This window comes from Rhincodon typus, chromosome 26 (genome assembly GCF_021869965.1).
Source record: "Rhincodon typus isolate 14 chromosome 26, sRhiTyp1.1, whole genome shotgun sequence".
NCBI classification, from domain to species: Eukaryota; Metazoa; Chordata; class Chondrichthyes; order Orectolobiformes; family Rhincodontidae; genus Rhincodon; species Rhincodon typus.
Genome location: NC_063357.1, coordinates 16,430,844 through 16,451,723, shown reverse-complemented (window position 1 = coordinate 16,451,723; position 20,880 = coordinate 16,430,844). Strand labels below are relative to the sequence as shown.

The following is a 20,880-nucleotide window of genomic DNA, read 5'->3' as shown; positions in this document are numbered from 1 at the left end:
GACCCTTCTTCTGAAACGTCAGCTTTCCTGCTCCTCTGATGCTGCTTGGCCTGCTGCGTTCATCCAGCTCTACACCTTGTTATCTCAGATTCTCCAGCATTGGCAGTTCCTACTATCTCTGGCAAAATCAATGCTTTTTTTCTGGCTATAGCATTTTTAAAATTTGTTCGCGGAAGTAGTTGATGCTGGCTAGGCCATGTTTGAGATTTGACCCTGGCTTCCCTTGGAAGATGTTAGTAAGTGACCATCTTTTAATTGCTGTCGTCCTCATGAAGATGCTTCATGATTAGGTATTGAGTTCTTAGATTTTTGATCCAAAGGTAAATGGCAATTACATGTTCTTTTCAGAATTGTAGGAAACCCGCAGAGGGACTTGATTTTTCTATAATTAGTTAGAAGTTTAGATATAACTACATCTGCACCCTTCAGAATTCAGGCTGTGAATATTTATATTCATGAGTAAGCATTCTTGGAGAAGACCACATGATTTTGTATTGTAACTGAAGAGTTTGAACGAAAACTGGTGGGTCACCTCTGTATAAAAATGCAGCAAACTTTATGACTGGTAACAAGTGAATATTACTACTTTATCAAAAGTGAAAAAATATCCTTTTGATTTGAGTTAAAAACTGAGAGATTTAGAACGGCAGTTTAAATTGAAATAACTTTTCAATTCAGGGCTTCAAGTTGTTGATGTCTCCTGTTCTTTAAAATCTGTTTCTGAAGAGAAGGAAAATCTGCAAGAAAGGGAGAGAAGAGAAAATGTGTTGTGCAAGGTGCTTCAGCTGGTTGTCAAATTCATTGATTTCTTTTTTTAAAAAACTGTTTCATTCTTAATTTTTTTTCCACTTTTTTTAAAGTGTATTTGAGCTGGGTACAGTCTGTACTTCACACTTGTAGGCCCAAAAAAAATCTACTCAAGTTACAATCTATATGTAGTTTTATGATTTATGTTAACTATGGCTTCTCTAATAGCTTCTGTTGAAAATATCTGCATAAAGTACTGCGCAACAAAGTATAGAGAAACCATACTAATTTTAGATTACATTATCTTTGCAGCAGTACTTGCACAATGGGCTTGGTTCTTCCCTTATGGAGTGACACATTAATCCATTTGGATGGCGATGGGTAAGTACATGAGGTGCCTAACATCTAATCTCAACTAGTGAAGCCTTGAAAATCCAGTACCAAGTGCCAAGTAGTAAGATTCTTTCGGTTCCACGATACTGTCTTCAAGACAGCGCAAAGGAAAGGCATTTGAACTGCTAGAATATAAGCAGTCTATCGAGAATAAGTTGACAAAGAAATAGCAGTGAGAATTCTTGCCCAATCCAGCCACTTTTGTTTGAAGTTTGTTTAAGTGTGTTTTGACTTATGTTTTAATGCTAAGGTGCTTCAAATCTGTTTGTGCTGTCTGCTATATTTTACCTGAAAAGATGTTCCATTGTGGCAAGGTGGCTCAGTGGTTAGCACAGCAGCCTCACCGCGCAAGGGTTCAATTCCATCCTCTGGTGACTGTCTGTGTGGAGTTTGTACGTTTCCTCCCACAGTCCAAAGATGTGCAAGTTAGATGAATTGGCCATGCTAAATTGCCCATAAGTGTCCAGGGATGTGCAGGCTAGATGGATTAGCCATGGGAAATGCAGGATTACAGGGATAGTGTAGGGGGATGGGTCTGAGTAAGATGTTCTTCGGAGAGTCGGCGTGGACCTGGCAAACCGGATGGCCTGTTTGCATACCGTAGGAATTCTATGATTCTGTGATTATGACAGGTATGAGAAGCAACAAGGAAACCCAGATATCCTTTCTTTAGCCAAGATGGTTAGATTTTAAAAAAAGGTTTGGGATGGAAGGAATTAATTTTCACCACAGTTAAAAGATGTGGTAATTCCAGGCTTTAATTATTTAGAGTTAACTTTCTGAACTCTTGTACGTTTATTTCTATTTCATACCAAGATTGTTTATTTAATGAAAACCCTTGGTCAGAGCAAACTTTGGAGTGCTGTGAACAGTTCTGCTATTGCAGTATACGAAACAAGGTAAATTAGCTTGTAACGCAGATTGAAATTGGAGGGTTATGGGTATCACAGAGATGTGCTTGTAAGGGGATCAGGGCTGAATATCCAAGGACAGGCAGAAGGGACAGGGTTGCCTTGCTAATTAGAAATGAAATTAAATCAAAAGCAAGAAGAAGAATCTGTGTGGGTAGATTTGAGGTATCTAGCAGTAGTCAGGATATGGGGAAGAAAATAAATCGGGAGGTGGAAAAGGCGTATAAGAAAAGCGCTATTACAGTAATCATGGGGGACTTCAATATGCAGATGCCCTTGGAAAATCAGGTTGGTCGTAAATTCCAAGAAAAGGAATTTGTGGAATGTCCGCAAAACTTTTTTGGATCAGCTTGTGATAGAGCCACCTACAGAACTGGCAATTCTGAATTCGGTCGCGTGTAATGAGGCAGACTTGATCAAAGAGCTCAAGATGAAGGAACCCTGAAGGGGCAGTGACGTTAATAAGATAGAATCCATCCTTAATTTGAGAGGGAGAAGCTGGAATACGACGTAATGGTGTTACAATTCAGTAAAGGTGACTATAAAGCTATGAGGGAGCCTAGCAGGGAAGACATTGGAGCTGCAGGAGTTTCTAGGGTTGATTTGGGAGATAAGGAGAAAATCATCCCAAAGAGGAAGAAATATACTAAGGGGAGGACAGGGCAACCACTGGCAGAGAAGGAAAGGGACAGCATGAAAGCAAAAGAAAAAGCAAACAAGGTGGTGAAGATTATTGGAAAGCCAGAGGATTGGAAAGCCTTTTAAAAACCAGCAGAGAATAACTAAAAAAGCAATAAGGAGGGAGAAGATGAAATACAAGGGTAAGCTAGCTAGTAATATAAAAGGAGATTGCAGTAGTTCTTTTTTGGGATATCTAAAAAGTAATAGAGAGGCAAGAGTGGACATTGGATGGCTGGAAAATGAGGCTGGAGAAGTAGTAATGGGGAACAAATAAATGGCGGAGGAACTGAATAGCTACTTTGCATGAGTTTTCACAATGGAAGACACCAGCATACCAGAATTTTGAGAGTCAGGGTCGGGGGATGGTTGGTGGGGGTGCAGAGGTATGCATAGTGGCCATCACTTAGGTGCTGGGGAAGCTGTAAGGTCTGAAGGTGGATAAATCGCCTAGACCAGAAGGATTATACCCCAGAGTTCTGAAGGAAATAGTTGAGATTGTAGAGGCATTGATGATCTTTCAGGAATTACCGGAGTCAGGGAGTGTCCCAGAGCACTCAAATGGTTAATGTAACACCCGAATTCATATTATAGGTCAGTTAGCCTAACCTCTTACCAATGACAGACATTAGAGTCCATTATTAAAGCTGAGATTGCGGAGTACATGGAAGTGCATGGAGGTAACGAGCAAGTTAGACAAAGGAAAGCCAATAGACATGATCCATTTGAATTTCCAGAAGGCGTTTGACAGGGTCTGGTATAGACAGCTGCTAAACAAAATAAGGGAGCCCTTAACATAAAACATGTTAAGGGCGAGGTACTGGCATGGATAAAGGATTGGCTGACTGGCAGCAGACAAAGACTGAGGGTAAAGGAGTCTTTTTCAGGATGGCAGCTAGTGACTAGTGGATTTCTGCAGTATTGAGACCGCAATTAATTACGTTATACATTTAAGGATCTGGATGAAGGAAATGAGGGCATTGTTGCTAATTTTGCAAATACCACAAATGGGTGGAGAGACTAGTAGTGTTGAGGAAGTCGGGAGGCTGTAGAAGGACTTGGACAGGCTAGGAAATTGGGCAAAGAAGTGGCAAATAGAATAGAAATGTGGGAAAATGTAAGGTTATGCTCTTTGGTAGGAAGAATAGCAGAGAAGAATATTTTCTAAATGAGGAAAGGCTTTTGAAATCTGAAGCACAAAGGGACTTGGGAGTCTTAGCTCAGGATTAGTTAACGTGCAGGTTCAGTTGGCAGTTAGGAAGGTAAATACAATGTCAGCATTCATTTCAAAAGGGCTAGAATACAAGAGCAGAGATGTACTGCTGAGGCTGTATAAGGATGTGGTCAGGCTGCATTTGGAATATTGTGAGCAGCTTTGGGCCCCGTATCCAAGGAACGATGTGCTGGCATTAGAAGGGGTCCAGAAGAGGCTTGTAAGACTGATGGCAGGCGTGAAGGGCTTGTCATATGAGCAACAGTTGAGAGCTCTGGGTCTGTGCTCGGTGAAGCTCAGAATGATGAGGGGCGATCTGATTGAAACTTACAGAATGCTGAAAGGCCTGAATAGAGTGGATGTAGAAAAGATTTTTCCACTAGTAGGAGAGACGACCCTTCAGAACTAAGACGAGGAGGAATTTCTTCAGCCTGAGGGTGGTGAATCTGTGGAACTCATTGCCACAAAAATTTGTGGAAGCCAAGTCAAGTATATTCAAGACAGAGATAGGTTCTTGATCAGTGAGGGGATCAAGGATTATGGGGAGAAGACAGGAGAATGAGGTTGAGAAACATATTTGTCATAATAGAATGGTGGAACAGACTGGATGAGCTGAATGGCCAAATTCTGCTCCTCTATCTTGTGGTCTTGTACGGCAAAAAAGATAGAGGAACTGGAAAAGATGCAAAAGAGAATTTGTGAGGGTAATGCCAGATCTGAGTGGATGTACTTAATGGAATATGCTTCAAAGGGTTAACTTTAAATTCTTTAAAATAAGCAAGTGATGTATGATAGATACATATGGAAAAGATACTTTCACTTTGTTTAAGGGTCCAAAACCCCAGGCCATAAATATTGGTGAGATTATCCTATCAATCTGATGGAGAATTCAGGAAAAGCTGCTTTAACCAATATGTTTGGTAGGAATGAAAAATTTGTTACCATAGGGAGCGTTAAGCTGAATAACACAAACACATTTAAGGACAATCTTGAGAAACACGAGAGTCAAATGAATAGAAGCATATGCTGATAGTGTTAGAGAAATAGGTATAGGAGGAGCATAAATGCAGGCATAGATCAGTTCAGCTGAGTGGTCTGTTTCTACAGTGAACTCTAATTTTGCAATTTAATGGCCGCTATTATTTTGGGATCTATATCATGTGACCAACGTTTTGTCTAATTTTCCACCAATGGAAGCCTTTTGTAGTTGTTCGTGAGCTCGCCGAGCCGGTTGTTCTATGGTGTGCAAAAGTTTTGTTACCCTTCTAGTTGGCATCGTCAGTGCAACCTCTAATCGAAGCGTTGGTGCTCTGCTTCCTTCTGGATTTATATGATCCTCTGGTGTAATGGTCATGTCGCTTCCTGTTCTGTTTTAGCAGTGGTCTGTATATGGGGTCTACAGGAGTTTGTTGATGGAGTCCTGTTTTGAGAGCCAGCTTTCCAGAAATTCACTTGCATGCCTGGTGTTTGTTTGCCCCGGTGTGGTCACTTTGTCCCAGTCGAACTGATGGCCCTCATTGTCTGTGTGTATTGAGACAAGTGAATATTGGTCATGTCCTTTTACTGCCAGCTGGTCTTTGTGTATCCTGGTCGTCAGTTTCCTCCCTGTTTGTCCAATATAATGTTTATTGTGCTCACTGTAAGGTACTCTGCATATCATGTTGTTCTTGATTACTGTCGGTATGGGGTCTTTAGTCTTTGATAGCATTTGGTGCAATGCTTTAATACATGCAGATAATGAGGACCATCAGTTCGACTGGGACAAATAAATAAATACCAGACTTGCAAGGGAATTTCTGGAAGCCTGGTTCTCAACATGGGACTCCATTAACAAACACATAGAAATAGACCCCATATACAGGCCACTGCTAAAACAAAAGAACCGGAAGTGACAAGACCATCACACCAGAGGATCATAAAAATCCAGAAGGAAGCAGAACACCAACACTTCGATTAGAGGTCACACTGATGATGTTGCCTAGAAGGGTAACGAAACATCTGCATACAACAACCGGCTTGGCGAGCTAACTAACAACTGAATCCACAACCGGAGCTACAAATTTCTGCCAAGACCTTAGGAAGCCTTTTGTGCCCCACAGTATAAGAATTGCCATAATATCATTTATGACACAAATTGCTGCCAACACAAGTTGCCAGGAGAGTTCTCAACAATAAACAACTTGGCTGCTTTGTTCTAACATTTTGCCCTGCTACCTTGGCATTTAAGCATGCATTTTCGCTTTGTGTACTCCAAATAAATGAAAAGCATTTGCTTTATCACCGTGGTAAATGCAAATTTAATTTTATTAAATTTATTTGAAAGGCCTTCCATTAACTAATTGTGCGGTTTTCCCCAAAATCTATTTTACTATTTTCTGGATGCTCTTTCTCTTATGCTCTCACTTCTTAAAAAAAATTAGCTTTCTTGGTTATACGCCATAGAAGTGTCTAGCCCTTTTGATGGTACTTGTGATAGCAGCCAAGATCTTCCTGTGTAGTGTGGGACAACACTATTTATTTATGTTAAGCTTTTGGATAACAATTTCATTTTTTTCTTCCTGTCTTCCCATCTCAAGAGGATTCAGTGTGTCAACAGTGAACAGAATTCACATCTTTAAGCCTGTGTCTGTACAAGCAATGTGGTAAGAACTTCCTGACGTTTTTTAAATTATTTGTACATTTCTTTTGTCCATTTGCAGCTTTCCTCCAGTAGCAGTTTATTAATAAAGTTTCAGCTAAATTATGGTTTTCTTCATTCTCAAATAACATGCAGTGGTTTTAGAGCACTTGCATATTTTTGTATGGCTACAGAAAGAGACAGTGTGAAGAGGTGCAGTGAAAGTGAGGAGACACTGATTATTTGGTTGAGCAAATCATGTAAACTCGTAAAGACCACATTCTTATTGTTTGTAGATTTTAGCAGTGTGCTGACTAGTTTGAAACAGTTATAGCATGTTATGTATTTTTCTCAATGCCCTTTTACAGATACCCAAACCCAGGGAAGCATCACTCCTACCTCCACTCCAGTTCCTCACTCAGCTGATGAGACTGCATGTGTTTCTTTTTGGTGACTTTCTGCACAGTTCACCACACGACATTCTGTCTTTCCCTGAAACACAAAGGGACTTAATGACATCTCCCTGACTTTCTTATTTTGAGACTGCTAAACAGTGTGGATCTCTTCTCATGAACCGAATCTGCTTGTGGCTTCTGGTCTGCTGCCTCCAGAATGTGTGACCTTTAATTGGTAAACACTTCAATTATCGCACCAGGTGGCTTGATCTTCCATTTTTCTCATGTTACATGGTTCTTTGGAAAGACTGTTTTAACCCTTTAAGAGTCACCTTCACAGTAATAAGAACCAAAAACACATTTAACTGTAGACTCCAAGTTCCCTAACAATAATGTTACAAACCTACATCACATGAGACCTGTTTTTCATATGGTATTAAGATCAAGTGTAAATATGCAGCTAAAGTGGAAATACACATGCTAAATGTGTATACCTGGCCCTGTTTTATCAGTGATGTTGATGCAGAATGACTTATAACAGAGACTTTGTGTACTTTTTATCGATGTACAACTAAATGAATGTTTTGTTATCATTGCTGGCATAAAAAAAACTTTTTTTTTTAAGTACGAGATAGTTTTTGAAAGATCCTTTTGATCTGTGACACCAACAGTGTGAATTGTTTCTTTTTTCAGGTCAGCTTTGCAAAGTTTGCATAAAGCCTGTGAGATTGCTAGGACGCACAATTACTACCCTGGGAGTCTTTATTTAACGTGGATTAGTTATTATGAGAGCCGCATTAATTCTAACCAGGCCTTCATTAATGAGTGGAACGCTATGCAGGATGTGCAGTCTCATCGCTCTGATTCACCTGTCCTGTTTACTGATGTGTATGTTTTTTTATTACTGTATTTTGTTTGAAGTCATAATCTCCTGTGAAAGCCTTTTAGTTCTGTGGAGCTAAATTAATGTGTACTTGATTCTAAGAAATCATTCAATTGAATAACAAAACAAACTTCTTAAAATAAATGGTGTACCCCTCTTACTGTATACCTGGAACATGGCAGTGGGTTTAATTTTGTTTCTTTCCAGCCAAACAAGCACAAACACAGTCAATTTCTATTTCAATTGAATTTTGTTTTTCAAACCATATTAAAGAATTTGAAAAAGCACAACTATTGTCCCTGAGTAAAATGTAGACCCTTAAATGCTTCAAAAGAGATTTTCATATTTAGGCATTTTACATCTAGTGCAGTTATTTCCTAAAGTGTTGTAGTCAAAAGGGTGGGTCTTTAGCCCTCCGAGTCTAAAGAAAATGCTTCCTCGTAATTTCAATTTTAATCTCTATAGATTACTTATGAACCTTGTTTTAGAGCTGGAATTTACACACGACACTTAGTCATTATGTACTTTCATCGAGAATAAAAGGGAAGAATGGAACAAGTTAACAGTAAAAGCTATCTTGAAATAATATTTGCATATACAATGCATAATGTCTGTCTTTCGGTAGCCCTAGTGATCGCAAATTTATGTTTGCCGTTAGTGCATCACCTGTGATTATATAGTTGATAAAATATGTGTCCGGTTGAAAAAAATTAACGCTATAACTGACAAGGTCGCCATAGCCCCAAAATCCTGTGCTACACAATTCTATTATCCAGCTTTCAAAAGTTATGTCAAGGCATTCAATATATTGCATACTTGTTAAACAGATGCAGAACATGAACACAGTCAAAGCACCATGAGTGATGATTATGGGTTAGGCCAGGGAGGGAGATTGCGTATGTTTTTTTTAACTTTTGTGACTTTTTCAGGTCTTAAGACACTTTTTAATGATCACTTTTCCTGTTTTGTTTTATGAAATCTGGTTTCAAAGAATTTATGATATCCTCACTTTCTTTTTAACAGGGACTTATTGATTTTAAATTTCAATTGTGAGGTGTAGATGAGTAAGATTTCTGCATTTAAAAGGTTTTCTTTTCTATAGCCTTCTAACCTGACTCTTTGAAATATCACTAAGAACATGCATGAATTATACTGAATCGCAATTGATGTTGTACAGGCAAAAGAACTGTCAAGAGCCAGTTTACTTAGCTGTCTAGTTCTGTTGTTGATGCTGTATATTTCTAGCATTTTCTGTTTTTTATTCTCCCTCATATTTAAGTGAGCTATTTAGTAGTAATTATCAGCCAACTAACAATGGTATATAGACGCACCAGTTGTTTTGAATTTGTTGCCTGCTCCTTTAACAGACGAGTTGTACCTGTTTTAGCATTCCCATTCCATACACCAAGTTCCTGGAGGAAATTTGGAAAGAGAAAATCTATAATAATTCTAAGAAGTATTGACAGTGTCATCCTTAAAGCAAAAATTGGTTGCCACTCTGTGGCAAAAGGTTTCCTGTCTGACAGCTGTATTTGCTGACACTTTGAACAGCACATATAAATAAAATGCAGCCATGTATATTACTATCGCTATTCATTACTCTACTTTCTTAATTTATTCGGCTTGTGAATATCCTACAGAATGGCCGTTTAAAATAATTCTGGTAAACCTGGTTAAAATAGCTGATTCGAAGACAAAATATTTAGTTGAAGTTTTTTCCTTCATTTATTCTAGATGCATTAATTTTTGTTCACACGCATTATTAGAAATAATGTGGTAAGCAATCAAGTACTTTAATTTCTTGCATCTGAATATTCGCACCCCAGTGGTTCAGAAAATAGGCTCCCAGATTAGAAATACTATTTTTGTTGATTAGGGATACTATTTTTACTAACTGTGATAAGAATTTGGGCACCACAGATAGCATGACGTGCAGACAGCATCTACATCCTTATTAGGAAGCTAAAGATGCACCCTTTCTATGGTGAACAGATGTGACACTGATAGTTGTAAATACGGATGGCTTAAAATATAAAGAGATCCCATTAAAATTAGTGTTCACTGAATGTTGCAGGAGTAAAATGTTGGAAGTATTCTGAAGATGACACAAATCAAACCTGTCAAATGTTCCAATGTTTTAGTACAGCTTGCATTAAAGAGGCATCAAGGCTCATGCTTATCTCACCCTTTCAACTACATGTATAATTAATAATTCAGAAAACTTACTTCACTATCATTTTAAGTACTAAACCATTGTCGTTGCTCTGCTTAGGAAACAGATAAGTATGCAACATCAATTTATACTTGTATTGTGTAAGAAAACATCCCATGGCACTTCACAGGAGTGAAATAATGTACTTCGACTTCAGTAACCTTTTTCCCTGACCTCAAGCCGCCAGCTGCTGAAAAGTTCATCTGTGATTTGTCATTTCCAGAATCAAAGCTTACCCTTTAGAGCTGACCTGGAATCTCCATGATTGTACTCTATATCAAGTGGCACTTGTCCATTGTCTTTGTTTAATTTGGATTAGCTCATTGTCCCCCAACACCTGGATTTCAAGATTCCTCTGTGTTTGAGTTCTTTTTATTTTGCGTTTCTACTTCCCCTTTAAAGTGATGGTGAACTGTCTGCTTGAATGCTACAGTCCATTTGGGGGATGTACACAATGCTGTTGAGAAGGGAGTTCCAGGATATTGACACAGTGGTACTGATTGCTGTGACTTTACCTTTTACTATTCCCTTTCCCTGTTCCTACCATTGACAGTCATGCTTGCATTGTCTAGGGCTCTCACTAGAATTAACTCCTCTTTGCTCATGTGCCTTTTTTTCCTCTTCAAAATCCTTTGTTTATCCAAGGTGTTGGCCACCTCTTATTACCATCTTTGGTTTGGTGTCTTTATTTCCTCTGTGACCTCATGGCTTAGGATACTCTTCTGCATAGAAGGTGCCAAGTCATAATTTTAAATGTGAAATTCAGTTAATAACTGGACCACTATGTGAGTAATTCTTACCAGTTGCATGGTAACCTAATCTATTTATCCACTTCATTCAGTTTTACCAACTTCATCAAACTTCTTGACTTCAGATTGGAAGTGCAGATTTGCTTGAAACCTCTTCAAGTTAATAAAGCCCATGAACTTTCTATAGTTTTTAAAGTCTCCATCTTTGTATTTCTTAAACCTATATACATTTTAGCATTTTAAGTAGAATTATTAGAAGGACGTTCCAAGGAGTATTTGTATTGCTGAGGTAAGGGTCATGAAGTTAGTTTGTTTTCAGCAGCAAAGCTCAATTGCTATTTTCTCAAAAACAAATGGAATTATGGATCAACTGTTAGTTGAGTTTGACCAGCAGGTATGACTTTCAATTTGAAAGCTGACTTGTTTATTGTATTTATGTTGGTTCCATCCAATAAAACAAAATAACTATTTGTGTCTCTTACAGACCAACAGAGCGAGAACTGACAGAAAGACTAATCAAGACAAAACTTCGGGAGGTAATGATGCAGATGGATTTAGAGAATGTCACATCCAAAGAGGTAGGTATACATCTTTTTTGAAGAAAATCAACAAATTCGGAGTTGGGGCTCTGAATTGTTTATTCATTGTTATTGACATTATTTTTTATCATGAAGATAAAATGGAAAAATAATTTCGGAAAAACAATCCAAATATCTTACATTTTGAGATCTATGGTGAGGTAACTTAAAAAGATGGGAACGTCTAATTTCAGAAGTTGACTGCATCTTACCTTTATAAGGACTGATACTGACACAGTATGCTTGCTTGCCTTCAGCTTGCCTATTTTTAATTGTTTGGATTCAATTTCATCTTTCAATGCAGATGTACAATTTCCAAGTAATAGCCATTGTTCTGAAATATGGATCCAGAAAAAGGGTAGTTTCAAATTTTAAATGAAATGTTGAATGAACTATCCTGTTTTGCCTGAAAAATGGGTTTGGTTGCCCAGTAAAAGTGGCAGTTTATTTGTCGTCTTATCAGTGAAGTATTTTCTGACCTTGCATTTAATGCTGATTTGTTTTCATCTTGTATGAAATTTGTCACAAAAATTAACCTGTACACTTTATTGCAGATTCGCACAGAACTGGAGAGGCAAATGGTCTGTAACTTGCGAGAATTTAAAGAGTACATTGATAATGAGATGATTGTAATCTTGAGACAGATGGACAACCCAACTGAAATATTTGAGCATGTTTACCTGGTAAGATCATTATACTACAATTGATATGTTTTCTGTTCTCTGTTTCTTTGGGTATACGTGTGACAGAAATTAATGTTAATTGCTGGGAACTAAGAAGAGTGAACTGAAAAGAAATTAAAAAAGCTTTGTCTTGAGCTGACCTAAACGGCTTTGGTTCAGCTACCCTCACCAATTGTGATAGCTTGGTTTCTTAATCAGAACATAATTAGAAGGTTAGTGTAATTCTTCACAATGCTTTTAAAGCTTAATTTTTATTCTGCATCCTGATTGTTCGTAACTATTATTATCTTTTGTGCCTCCAGTATTTTTTCTTCCACTGAGCCCCTTTGCTGCGGTAGCTTGTGAAATATTAAGAAATAAACTTATGCTCATCTAGCACTCTGCCTGTACTTTAACTTGCAGCAAGTCCTGGTCACTCATATCATCTCAGTTTGCTGGCCTGTATAGGCCTCTGGTCAGTAAACAGTCTGTTTTAAAATCACATCCTTCTTTTCAAACCCCTCTAGTTAGATCGGTCTTTCTCACCATTAGTAAAGCTACTGCATCCCCGTAGGGTTTGATTAGTTACACGACCATCATCTTGAGTCAGTAGAAGGATGCTGACGATGGCTTCATGTTCAATTTGTTTAACACTACTGTAAAGTGCCTTGGAATGTTTCACTTTATTAAATGCAAGTTGTTCTTCTGTCACTTTATGGTGTCAATGTTAGAATAATTTCGGAAAAATCCCAAGATGCGCTATTAGCAGTAGCGATAAAAGTATTACATTAGCTATGAAGTTCTTTGAGATATCTGATAAGGTACTACATGAATATATGTGTTTTTTTTCCAATGTATCAGCTGACTAACAACTTTGTTTGTCTGCATTTGTTGTGAATGTTCTAAGTTATAAAGTTCCATATAAATATATTTTCTTCATGCCTTAACTTATCTCTGCTGTGATTTATCTTCTTTGGGAGTATTTTCTTTCCGAAGTCAAGCTGACTATGTTTCCTGTACTAAAAGTTTCACAATATGAAACCAGCTGCTGCTTGCTTATGTTGAAATGCAGCCAGCTTTATAACGACAGGCAATAGTCAGCTGGCCTAAATGTCAAAGAAAATTTGTTTTACTCTGAAGACATAAACATTACATCAAAGAATCGGTACATCCATGATGTGCGACCTTACTTCGGCATGTAATTGTCAGTTCACTCAGAAAATAACCTGGAAGCAGTGTGCGCCCTTTTCTGCTTGCCTGTCCTGTGTTCTTATTATAGTATTTCCTTCCCTTTCCACACTTCCTTTGTCCCATTCACTTCCTTCATGGTGAATGAAATCACCTGTACAAGTATTATTTCGAATGGAATAGTGAATGAAAGAATAGTGAACACCTCTGCATTCGACACCGTTAATTTGTGCCTTCCCATTAAGAACTAAATTGTGTGGAAACAAATCGTGCATACTTTGCATTTTATCTGAGAAGCTGAAGAAAATGAAAAGTTCCACATTAATAATTATTACTGTTATATTATTCCTGTATATTATCATCTTCGTGCTAATTCTCCCCTGTGATATTAAACATGGTCATTAATTTCATTGTTTGGGATTTTTGATTGGAAGAAACTAGAAATGCTGTGAAATTAATAGCAATGCTGCTAATACCAAAAAAGTTGATATGCCAATTGAACCATTCAAGAATCTGATACGCTTAGGTGCAAGTTTGCTCGTAGCTTAACTTCCTTTTTGCTCTAATATTCTTGTAATGTGCATTACTTCACCTGTGAGGATGTGGAGGGAGAAACTAACCTGTGTCTATGCCTGAACTCCTTTGTTTCTGTGCTGAATGCATAGACTTTGTCTGGATTATTCTATCAGATCTCAACACTAGCTCTTATCTCTGTTTGCAGGGCTCAGAATGGAATGCATCCAATTTGGAAGATTTGCAGAGCCGAGGGTAAGACTCTCTCTAATGAAACATGCTTAGAAATTTGGCCAAACCATCAGACCTAATTGTTGATAAGCATTGCATAAAGAACAGAAAACATAGTTTGCTGAAGCACTGCATATTCGTTGCTGTTGTAATTTTCTTTTGAATATGATCATTTTGAAATATATTTAAAGTTTTTAAGGACAAATCAAAATGTCAAATGTTGATGTGACATATGAACAAATTCTTGACCTTGTACAAAAGTATTTTCCCCATTATTATTTTTGGATAATGTTTGCATATGAAAAACGTGTAATTTGATTCTTAGTAACCTTGAGCATTTCAGAGTGTACTTAGAAATATTTGACAAATCCAATGGAAAGATCTTGTAATATGTACGCTGAGGAGAGATAAAGTTTGAGGTACTTACATTTCTTTCTTCTCCCTCAATTTTGCCACCTCGCGTGACCTCACTACTCCTGATGAGTATGCTAGACTGAAATTACCTTAACGTTAGCAACACTGTTTCAGATTCCTAGCATCTACGGTATTTTTCCTCTTAGCTACAGATCTGCAAAATCATGCACCTTTACCAACTGTGATTCCCTTATCTACATTAAGATTATTACTGTCTCACCCTGTTGCTTCTCTTGGAGCCTTTAAGTCCAAGGGATTTAGGTTTGCAAGTCTTTGGCAGACCACTGTTTTAATGATCTGACTGCATTAGGGTTAATCCCAAAAAGCGTGATCAGATCTTTGCACAGAATTACAAAATGATTGCAGCATAGGAGGGCGGCATTTAGCCCATCCTGTCTATGCTGGCTTTCCAAAGGAACAAATAATGCCAGTTTACCACCATCTCCCTGAAACCCTGCAAATTCTTCCTCAATTTATTTTTGCTCAAGGCAACATGTTGATTTAAGGAGCTCCAAACAGGATATTTTAAACCTTTTTTGACATTTATTTTCTATTTAATGACTAGTGATAACCTGTCAATCAACCTTTTTCTCCAATGATTCATGTTTTAGCAATTGGGAAGCTTATTGGTAACTTCTATAAAACTAGATGTTATACTTACTTGAAAAATTCTAATTTTTCATGTGCAAATTGTAATATAATGTTGAAATTGTTTTATTGCTTAAAAATTAGAAGGAGTATGATTAGCTTCATTCCCCAGTTGAGGGGCAAGACCAGAAACCCTTTCTCTTTGGGTTGCGTATCAGAATGAGTATATGAGCATCGTAGCTTGTTCATTTCGTCTTCGTCTTCGTCTTCTTCGTCGTCTTCTTCGTCTTCTTCTTCCTGCCCACCCACCACCACCACGTGGGAAAAACTCGGTGTCCACTTGATACTTCATTTTATGGCGCTATTCTTGGTGGAACCAGAATTTCATTGAATTTTTCATTTTGACATGTTTCTTAAGTTTCAATTTTAACTGCATTTGGTCACCATTGGTCAGTTAATTACCAAATTACCTCATTTATTTTCGTGTTAAAAGTAACTGAGCATACATTTATTGTCTATGAAGTTTATGGAAGTTTTTCACATCAATTTTTAATTTACAAATACACTTTTAAGTGTATTTAATAATGTTCACATTAGTTCATCCTCTGTATTTTATCTCAATGCCTACATCTCCCCCTGTAGGCCAACCATGTTTGTTTTGGTAATAGTCATGGCTGCTTTAAAATGTGGTGTTAGTAATGCCAAAGTCATGGATTTGATCTGTGTCCTGGCCACTGTTGCATCATGGGCCTGGAGGCCTGGATTCAAGTCCCACTTGTTGCAGAGTTGTAATAACATGGCTGAACTAGTTAATTGGAAAATATCTAAACATCTAAAAGAAAATTGTCTTCCAATTCAAACATGCAAAATGTATTCACATTTACAGCCTCAAAGTTTAGAAAAATTTATTTTTATCCTCTGTGCCTGATAGTAGAGGTTGCATTTAATTTAAACATTTGCTGTATGGCACTGACTAGTTTTCACATTGTAATTTCTTTGCATTTCTATTTAGGATTCGATACATCTTGAACATCACCCGTGAAATTGATAACTTCTTCCCAGGAATGTTCGAGTACCATAATATCAGGGTATATGATGAGGAGGCTACAGATCTGCTTGCATATTGGAACGATACGTACAAATTTATCTCAAAGGCAAAGTACGTCATTAGATGGAATCTCTAAAGATATTAGGCAGTTCTTATCAATATTGTTTAGCTTTAAATTTTAAAACGTCATGCAGATATATGCATTGGCTGGTAGAAACAGATCACCGCACCTCTCCAAGTCAGACTTCAGCATACTGCATGGTTGGTTTGTGCACAATTTTTTCTCATTCTAATTGTTTACTCCCCACGTAGTTACCTAAATTTAGCTGTAACTTATTTATCTTGTATGCTTCCTATTACACAATATCAAAATACATATTAGAAATTCAGAGATAGTAAGAATTGCTGATACTGGGGTTTGAAATGACAGTGTGGAGCTGGAGGAACACAGCAGGCCAGGCAGCATCAGAGGAACAGGAAAGCTGACATTTTGGGTCGGGTCACTTCTTTAGAAATTAGAAAATCAGCTTGGGTTTCAAGACATTTTGTTTAAAATGGACTGAAAAGGTCTTTGAGATGTTCAGCGGTTATCAACAATAATGGTCCTTTTTAAACCAGCTGAATCAAAAACACTTCTGTTAAATTGAAAGGGAGCTTCCCTTTTAAAATATTGAACATATACTACAGAAGGTAGCATTTTTGAAGTAGCAGTTCCAGGATATGCTGAGACTTCAAAAACGTGTTGCTGTTTTTGTTTAATTTTCGGTTCTCGAGATTAGAATATCACCCCTACCTGGATACTGTTGTGCCACCAAACTTGTAAGGTACATTTTTGCAGATTCAAAATCCTTTGGTACAAAGTTGTGCTTTGAAGCATTGTGCCAACAGTTGAGGTTTTGTACTGATTTTAACTTGGGAATGACAGCAGTTCAAGTGACATGATCTGCCATTTCATATAATATTGGGATATAATGTATCAAGTTCCATGTTTTGATGATTGTTCCTGGGATTTGATTCTGAATAATTGTTCATTCTTTAGTAACAAAATAATTGATTAATAAATGTGAACTAATACTAGTCTTGATAACTTTGAATACAGTTGTAGACAAAATAGACAAAACTGTTTGTATTTAGAAAACGAATGTGGATTCAGATTCCAGTGTTGAAGCATTTCAAGACATCTTATCTATTCATTTATGGTTTTGCGTCTTTGCTATTGGCATCTTGATGAACATGCAGTTTCAGTAAGCCTAATAAAATTGGCTGCTCAGTTGCTATGACGAGTAGGTAAACGTTGCCCTTTATAGCTTGGATAGAAGAACTGGTACAAGTTGATGTAGAATCAAGAACTTAACAGCCATCAGTACTTGTGATATGTGTCAAACTACAAAATTGTTACTGGAAGTGTAGTGTCAAACGGAGCCATCTAGCTACTAACTGCAATTCTACTGGTTCCCAAATGATGGGTTCCAAGTGATTCCGACATATGTCTTCGCATAAAATGTAGGAGTTGTATCAATTCATGTGTAAAATTCTTGCTAAGGTGCCCTTGTGAAATTGGAAACTGAGTTTGAATGCTAAATATAATTTCCATATTCCTTAGAATTATCATTCAAGTTACCACCTTTTTACTTTAAAAAATTTTGATTTTAAACACCTGTTTCTTTTTCCATCAGAAAAAATGGATCCAAATGTCTTGTTCACTGTAAAATGGGCATCAGCAGGTCCGCGTCCACAGTCATTGCGTATGCAATGAAGGAATATGGCTGGAATTTGGAAAAAGCTTACAGTTATGTGAAGGAGAAGCGGACAGTTACAAAACCTAATGTGAGCTTCATGAGACAACTGGAAGAGTACCAGGGTATCTTGCTTGCTAGGTGGGTGTATCATCTTGGATGGTTCCTTTTTCAGTCCACCTTAATTTACAGTATCAGATATGTGCTGTCTTGTCTGTCTTTACTTTCTTGATTCACATTTTCTTTCCTCTATTTACCTCCTGGCACACACACACACTGGATGGGGTCTGATAGAACGGCAGGCAGGGCTGCCATGTACATCTCCACGGCTTCCACTGATGATGCTCTAGAGCCAGGTGCTGCAGTGCAACCCAAGGTAGAGCCACCGCCAATTTTCCCTCTCTCCTAGTCAGCTGGGCACCTTGTGTCTGCATGGTCCTGAACCAGACAAACCAGGTGTGAGATTACCAACTCCCTGTGAGTGGAAATGTCAAACCAAATTGTGATTTGAATCAGGGTCTCTCATTCTGAGAGTTGATTTTTGTTTGGGTGAAATATCTGAAAATAGAAACACAAGATTACGGTGATTAAATTCCATCAGAGCAAACCACAAACAGGCAAGTTCCTTGAACTCCAGCCTCCATTCTCATTTGTGCCCTGCAGTACTCAATGTGTTCTTGTGTTTTTGTTTTTTTTTTGTGGAAAGTTCTATGTTGTAAAAAGATGGTTCGATTATGTGATTAGTGGTCTATTAAGCAAAATCTGTATGATTAAAACATCCAAGCATTTTGTTACTGCCTGATTATGGTATAATTGAATATTTATATTTTAAATGGAAAATCTCTGTGTAAAGTATAACATGAAGTTGGTATGAGGCCTTCTGAAAGGAACAGTTCTAACCAATGACGTGGAGAATGCTTGAATTTGGTATAGTTTAGTTTTGTTTGCTGACTGCACTATTTTCTTCAATCTATCTCCACTCAGTTTGCTGTAACAGTATACACCTGTAAATTGACTGAGGGGAAAAGAATAGCTGTCACACCATTTATTTGGGATGTCTGAAATCTTCCAGAATCTTATGCTGTCTTCTTTCTTGCTGCTGCCCCACACAACCCCCCTCCACATACTGAATTGGTTTCTGCATTATTTGAATCAAACACTCTATAACTATCCACTTCATATTTTTCTCACATCCATCATATCTAGCAACTCACTGTATGAGCTGATTGACTGATATAATTATTTCACCTACAGTGCTTGAAAATTCTGTGTAAAGCACCCTGTTTTAATTAATCCACTTGAATAATCCATTGTTGAGACTTTGTTTAAAATAGGAATTTAGTATGGAACTTAATGTCATTGAGTAGGAAGCAGGCAGGCCTTTGGAGTGTTAAGGCCTAATGTAAAGATGACAGTATGAAAATGACACAATGTTGGCTCGAACGAAGATCACCCAGAAGTGCACTCAGTCTACCAGGTTGTGTTCTTAGAAGCTTGGGTTGTGCTTAGAGAGTAAAAGTAAAACAGAAACATTGCCATCAGTGTTCCAGCCTGTTACTAACTTGGGTAGAATAGAAGCAATGCAGTCGCTTGGGTTCAGCATACCACACAAAACCGATGTGATTAAGTGTGATTTTGTGCCTGCACATTTCATGTCTTGCCACTCCTGCCCCAAATCATCCTCTTTCCTATAATGTACTTGTATCTATGTGCTCTGTAAGCCCATTGATAAAACTAATGCACCATTTTTGAACTGTCCTCCTGTTTCTAAAGACAAACAAAAGTGCTTTTCCAGCAGCTCTCAGGTTTTATAATGGATGAAATTGAGATCCATTACTATTGAAGTTGTGGACCTTGTAGCGTTTATTTGGCTTGAAAATAGTGATCCATACCTTTTGAATTGGCTTTGCTGTATTATGCACATTTGTATATGCTACTGACCTTTACAGTGGACAGTGGTGGGCGATTGTAGTCCCAGACCAAATTCTAAAGGAGTTCTAAAAGGTTTTTGTTGTAATATGTATTTGGGTAAATGCCACACTGCAAACGAATTTGTCTTGCTTCCAAGACAATCAGTTCAAGCTTATGTTGCATTAGTATGTCCAAAAATAGTTGTTAAAACTATATCTGTACATATTTGAATTAGTATCATGCTGTCAATACTTGATCCTTCTATATAGTGAATGTGGATGTTAACTAATAAATTATAAATAGTCCAAATTTTCCTTGATTTAATCCCATGAAAGCTTTAAGGAATAACATGTTCAATAAGACAAATTTACAGTCCTATGTCTCTAATTCTACTTTGCATTCTAATGTCTCAAATTTTTATATGAATAGAACAGGAACTTACTGTATATTTAATAAACAGAAGTAGATTAGTAAATTTGATGCTTGGAACTTTAAGTGCTCTTTTTATTGATGAATAAAAACTGTAATTTATAACTTTCGAAAATGATTCTACTTTCTATGTGCCATTTTCACCAGTCCACGAAATGTCAGAACATTCCTATCTGTTATCAAAAGAAAGTTTGGCCTAACAAAAGGAGCAAGGTGACCGAATGGTTATTTTACTTAAATTGGGAAAGCTAATAGTCATAATTGCAAGCAATCAGATTTAAGAATTGAGATTAAAAACAAAAGAGCATGTCTTTTTTTTTTGTATCTTATGAAAGACTGGTTTCTTTCTACGGTAGAAGTCATGAACTTATGGACCTTAAGATCGGCATTGTCTAATTATCAGTGGAATATAGACTGTAAATTTTAACATCAGATTGTTGTGGTTTCATACTTTAATTTTGTTTAATTGTAGAAATAGAAGATTTTGAGAATTGCTGCTTTTTGAGTAAATGCAGATTTGAGAAAGCATTGTTTATAGACGTCTTATGAATAGAGAAACCATATAAATACGCTCCTTCTTCGTATTCTGAAGATCAATTTCTGTGTTAACAGCCAAAGATAATTCTAGTTCTCTTAAAACTGTAAAGATCAACTCTAATGTCCTGTTGTAATGTATAACATCAGTTGTCCTTTGTGGATCATAGCAGCATTCTGTGTCCTTGTTAAATGACATAAGGTAGTAGATATTCATGCTAACAAAAAATACAATTATAATATGAAGTTG

General features: G+C 37.3%; 1 protein-coding gene across 6 annotated transcripts in view; it reads left to right on the top strand.

The window, feature by feature from the left end:
• The window catches only part of ssh2a (slingshot protein phosphatase 2a), a 154,616-nt gene that overhangs the window by 118,254 nt on the left and 15,482 nt on the right, over positions 1–20,880 (top strand). For 4 of the 6 annotated variants that reach the window (XM_048612553.1, XM_048612556.1, XM_048612555.1 and 1 more), the window contains 8 exons: positions 1,060–1,128; positions 6,519–6,584; positions 7,648–7,842; positions 11,283–11,376; positions 11,931–12,059; positions 13,948–13,994; positions 15,985–16,131; positions 17,697–17,897. In XM_048612553.1, coding sequence (XP_048468510.1) covers positions 1,060–1,128; positions 6,519–6,584; positions 7,648–7,842; positions 11,283–11,376; positions 11,931–12,059; positions 13,948–13,994; positions 15,985–16,131; positions 17,697–17,897 — 948 coding nt within the window. The remainder of the gene's footprint in view (positions 1–1,059; positions 1,129–6,518; positions 6,585–7,647; positions 7,843–11,282; positions 11,377–11,930; positions 12,060–13,947; positions 13,995–15,984; positions 16,132–17,696; positions 17,898–20,880) is intronic. The other 2 variants (XM_048612554.1, XM_048612552.1) reach the window with 1 other exon arrangement.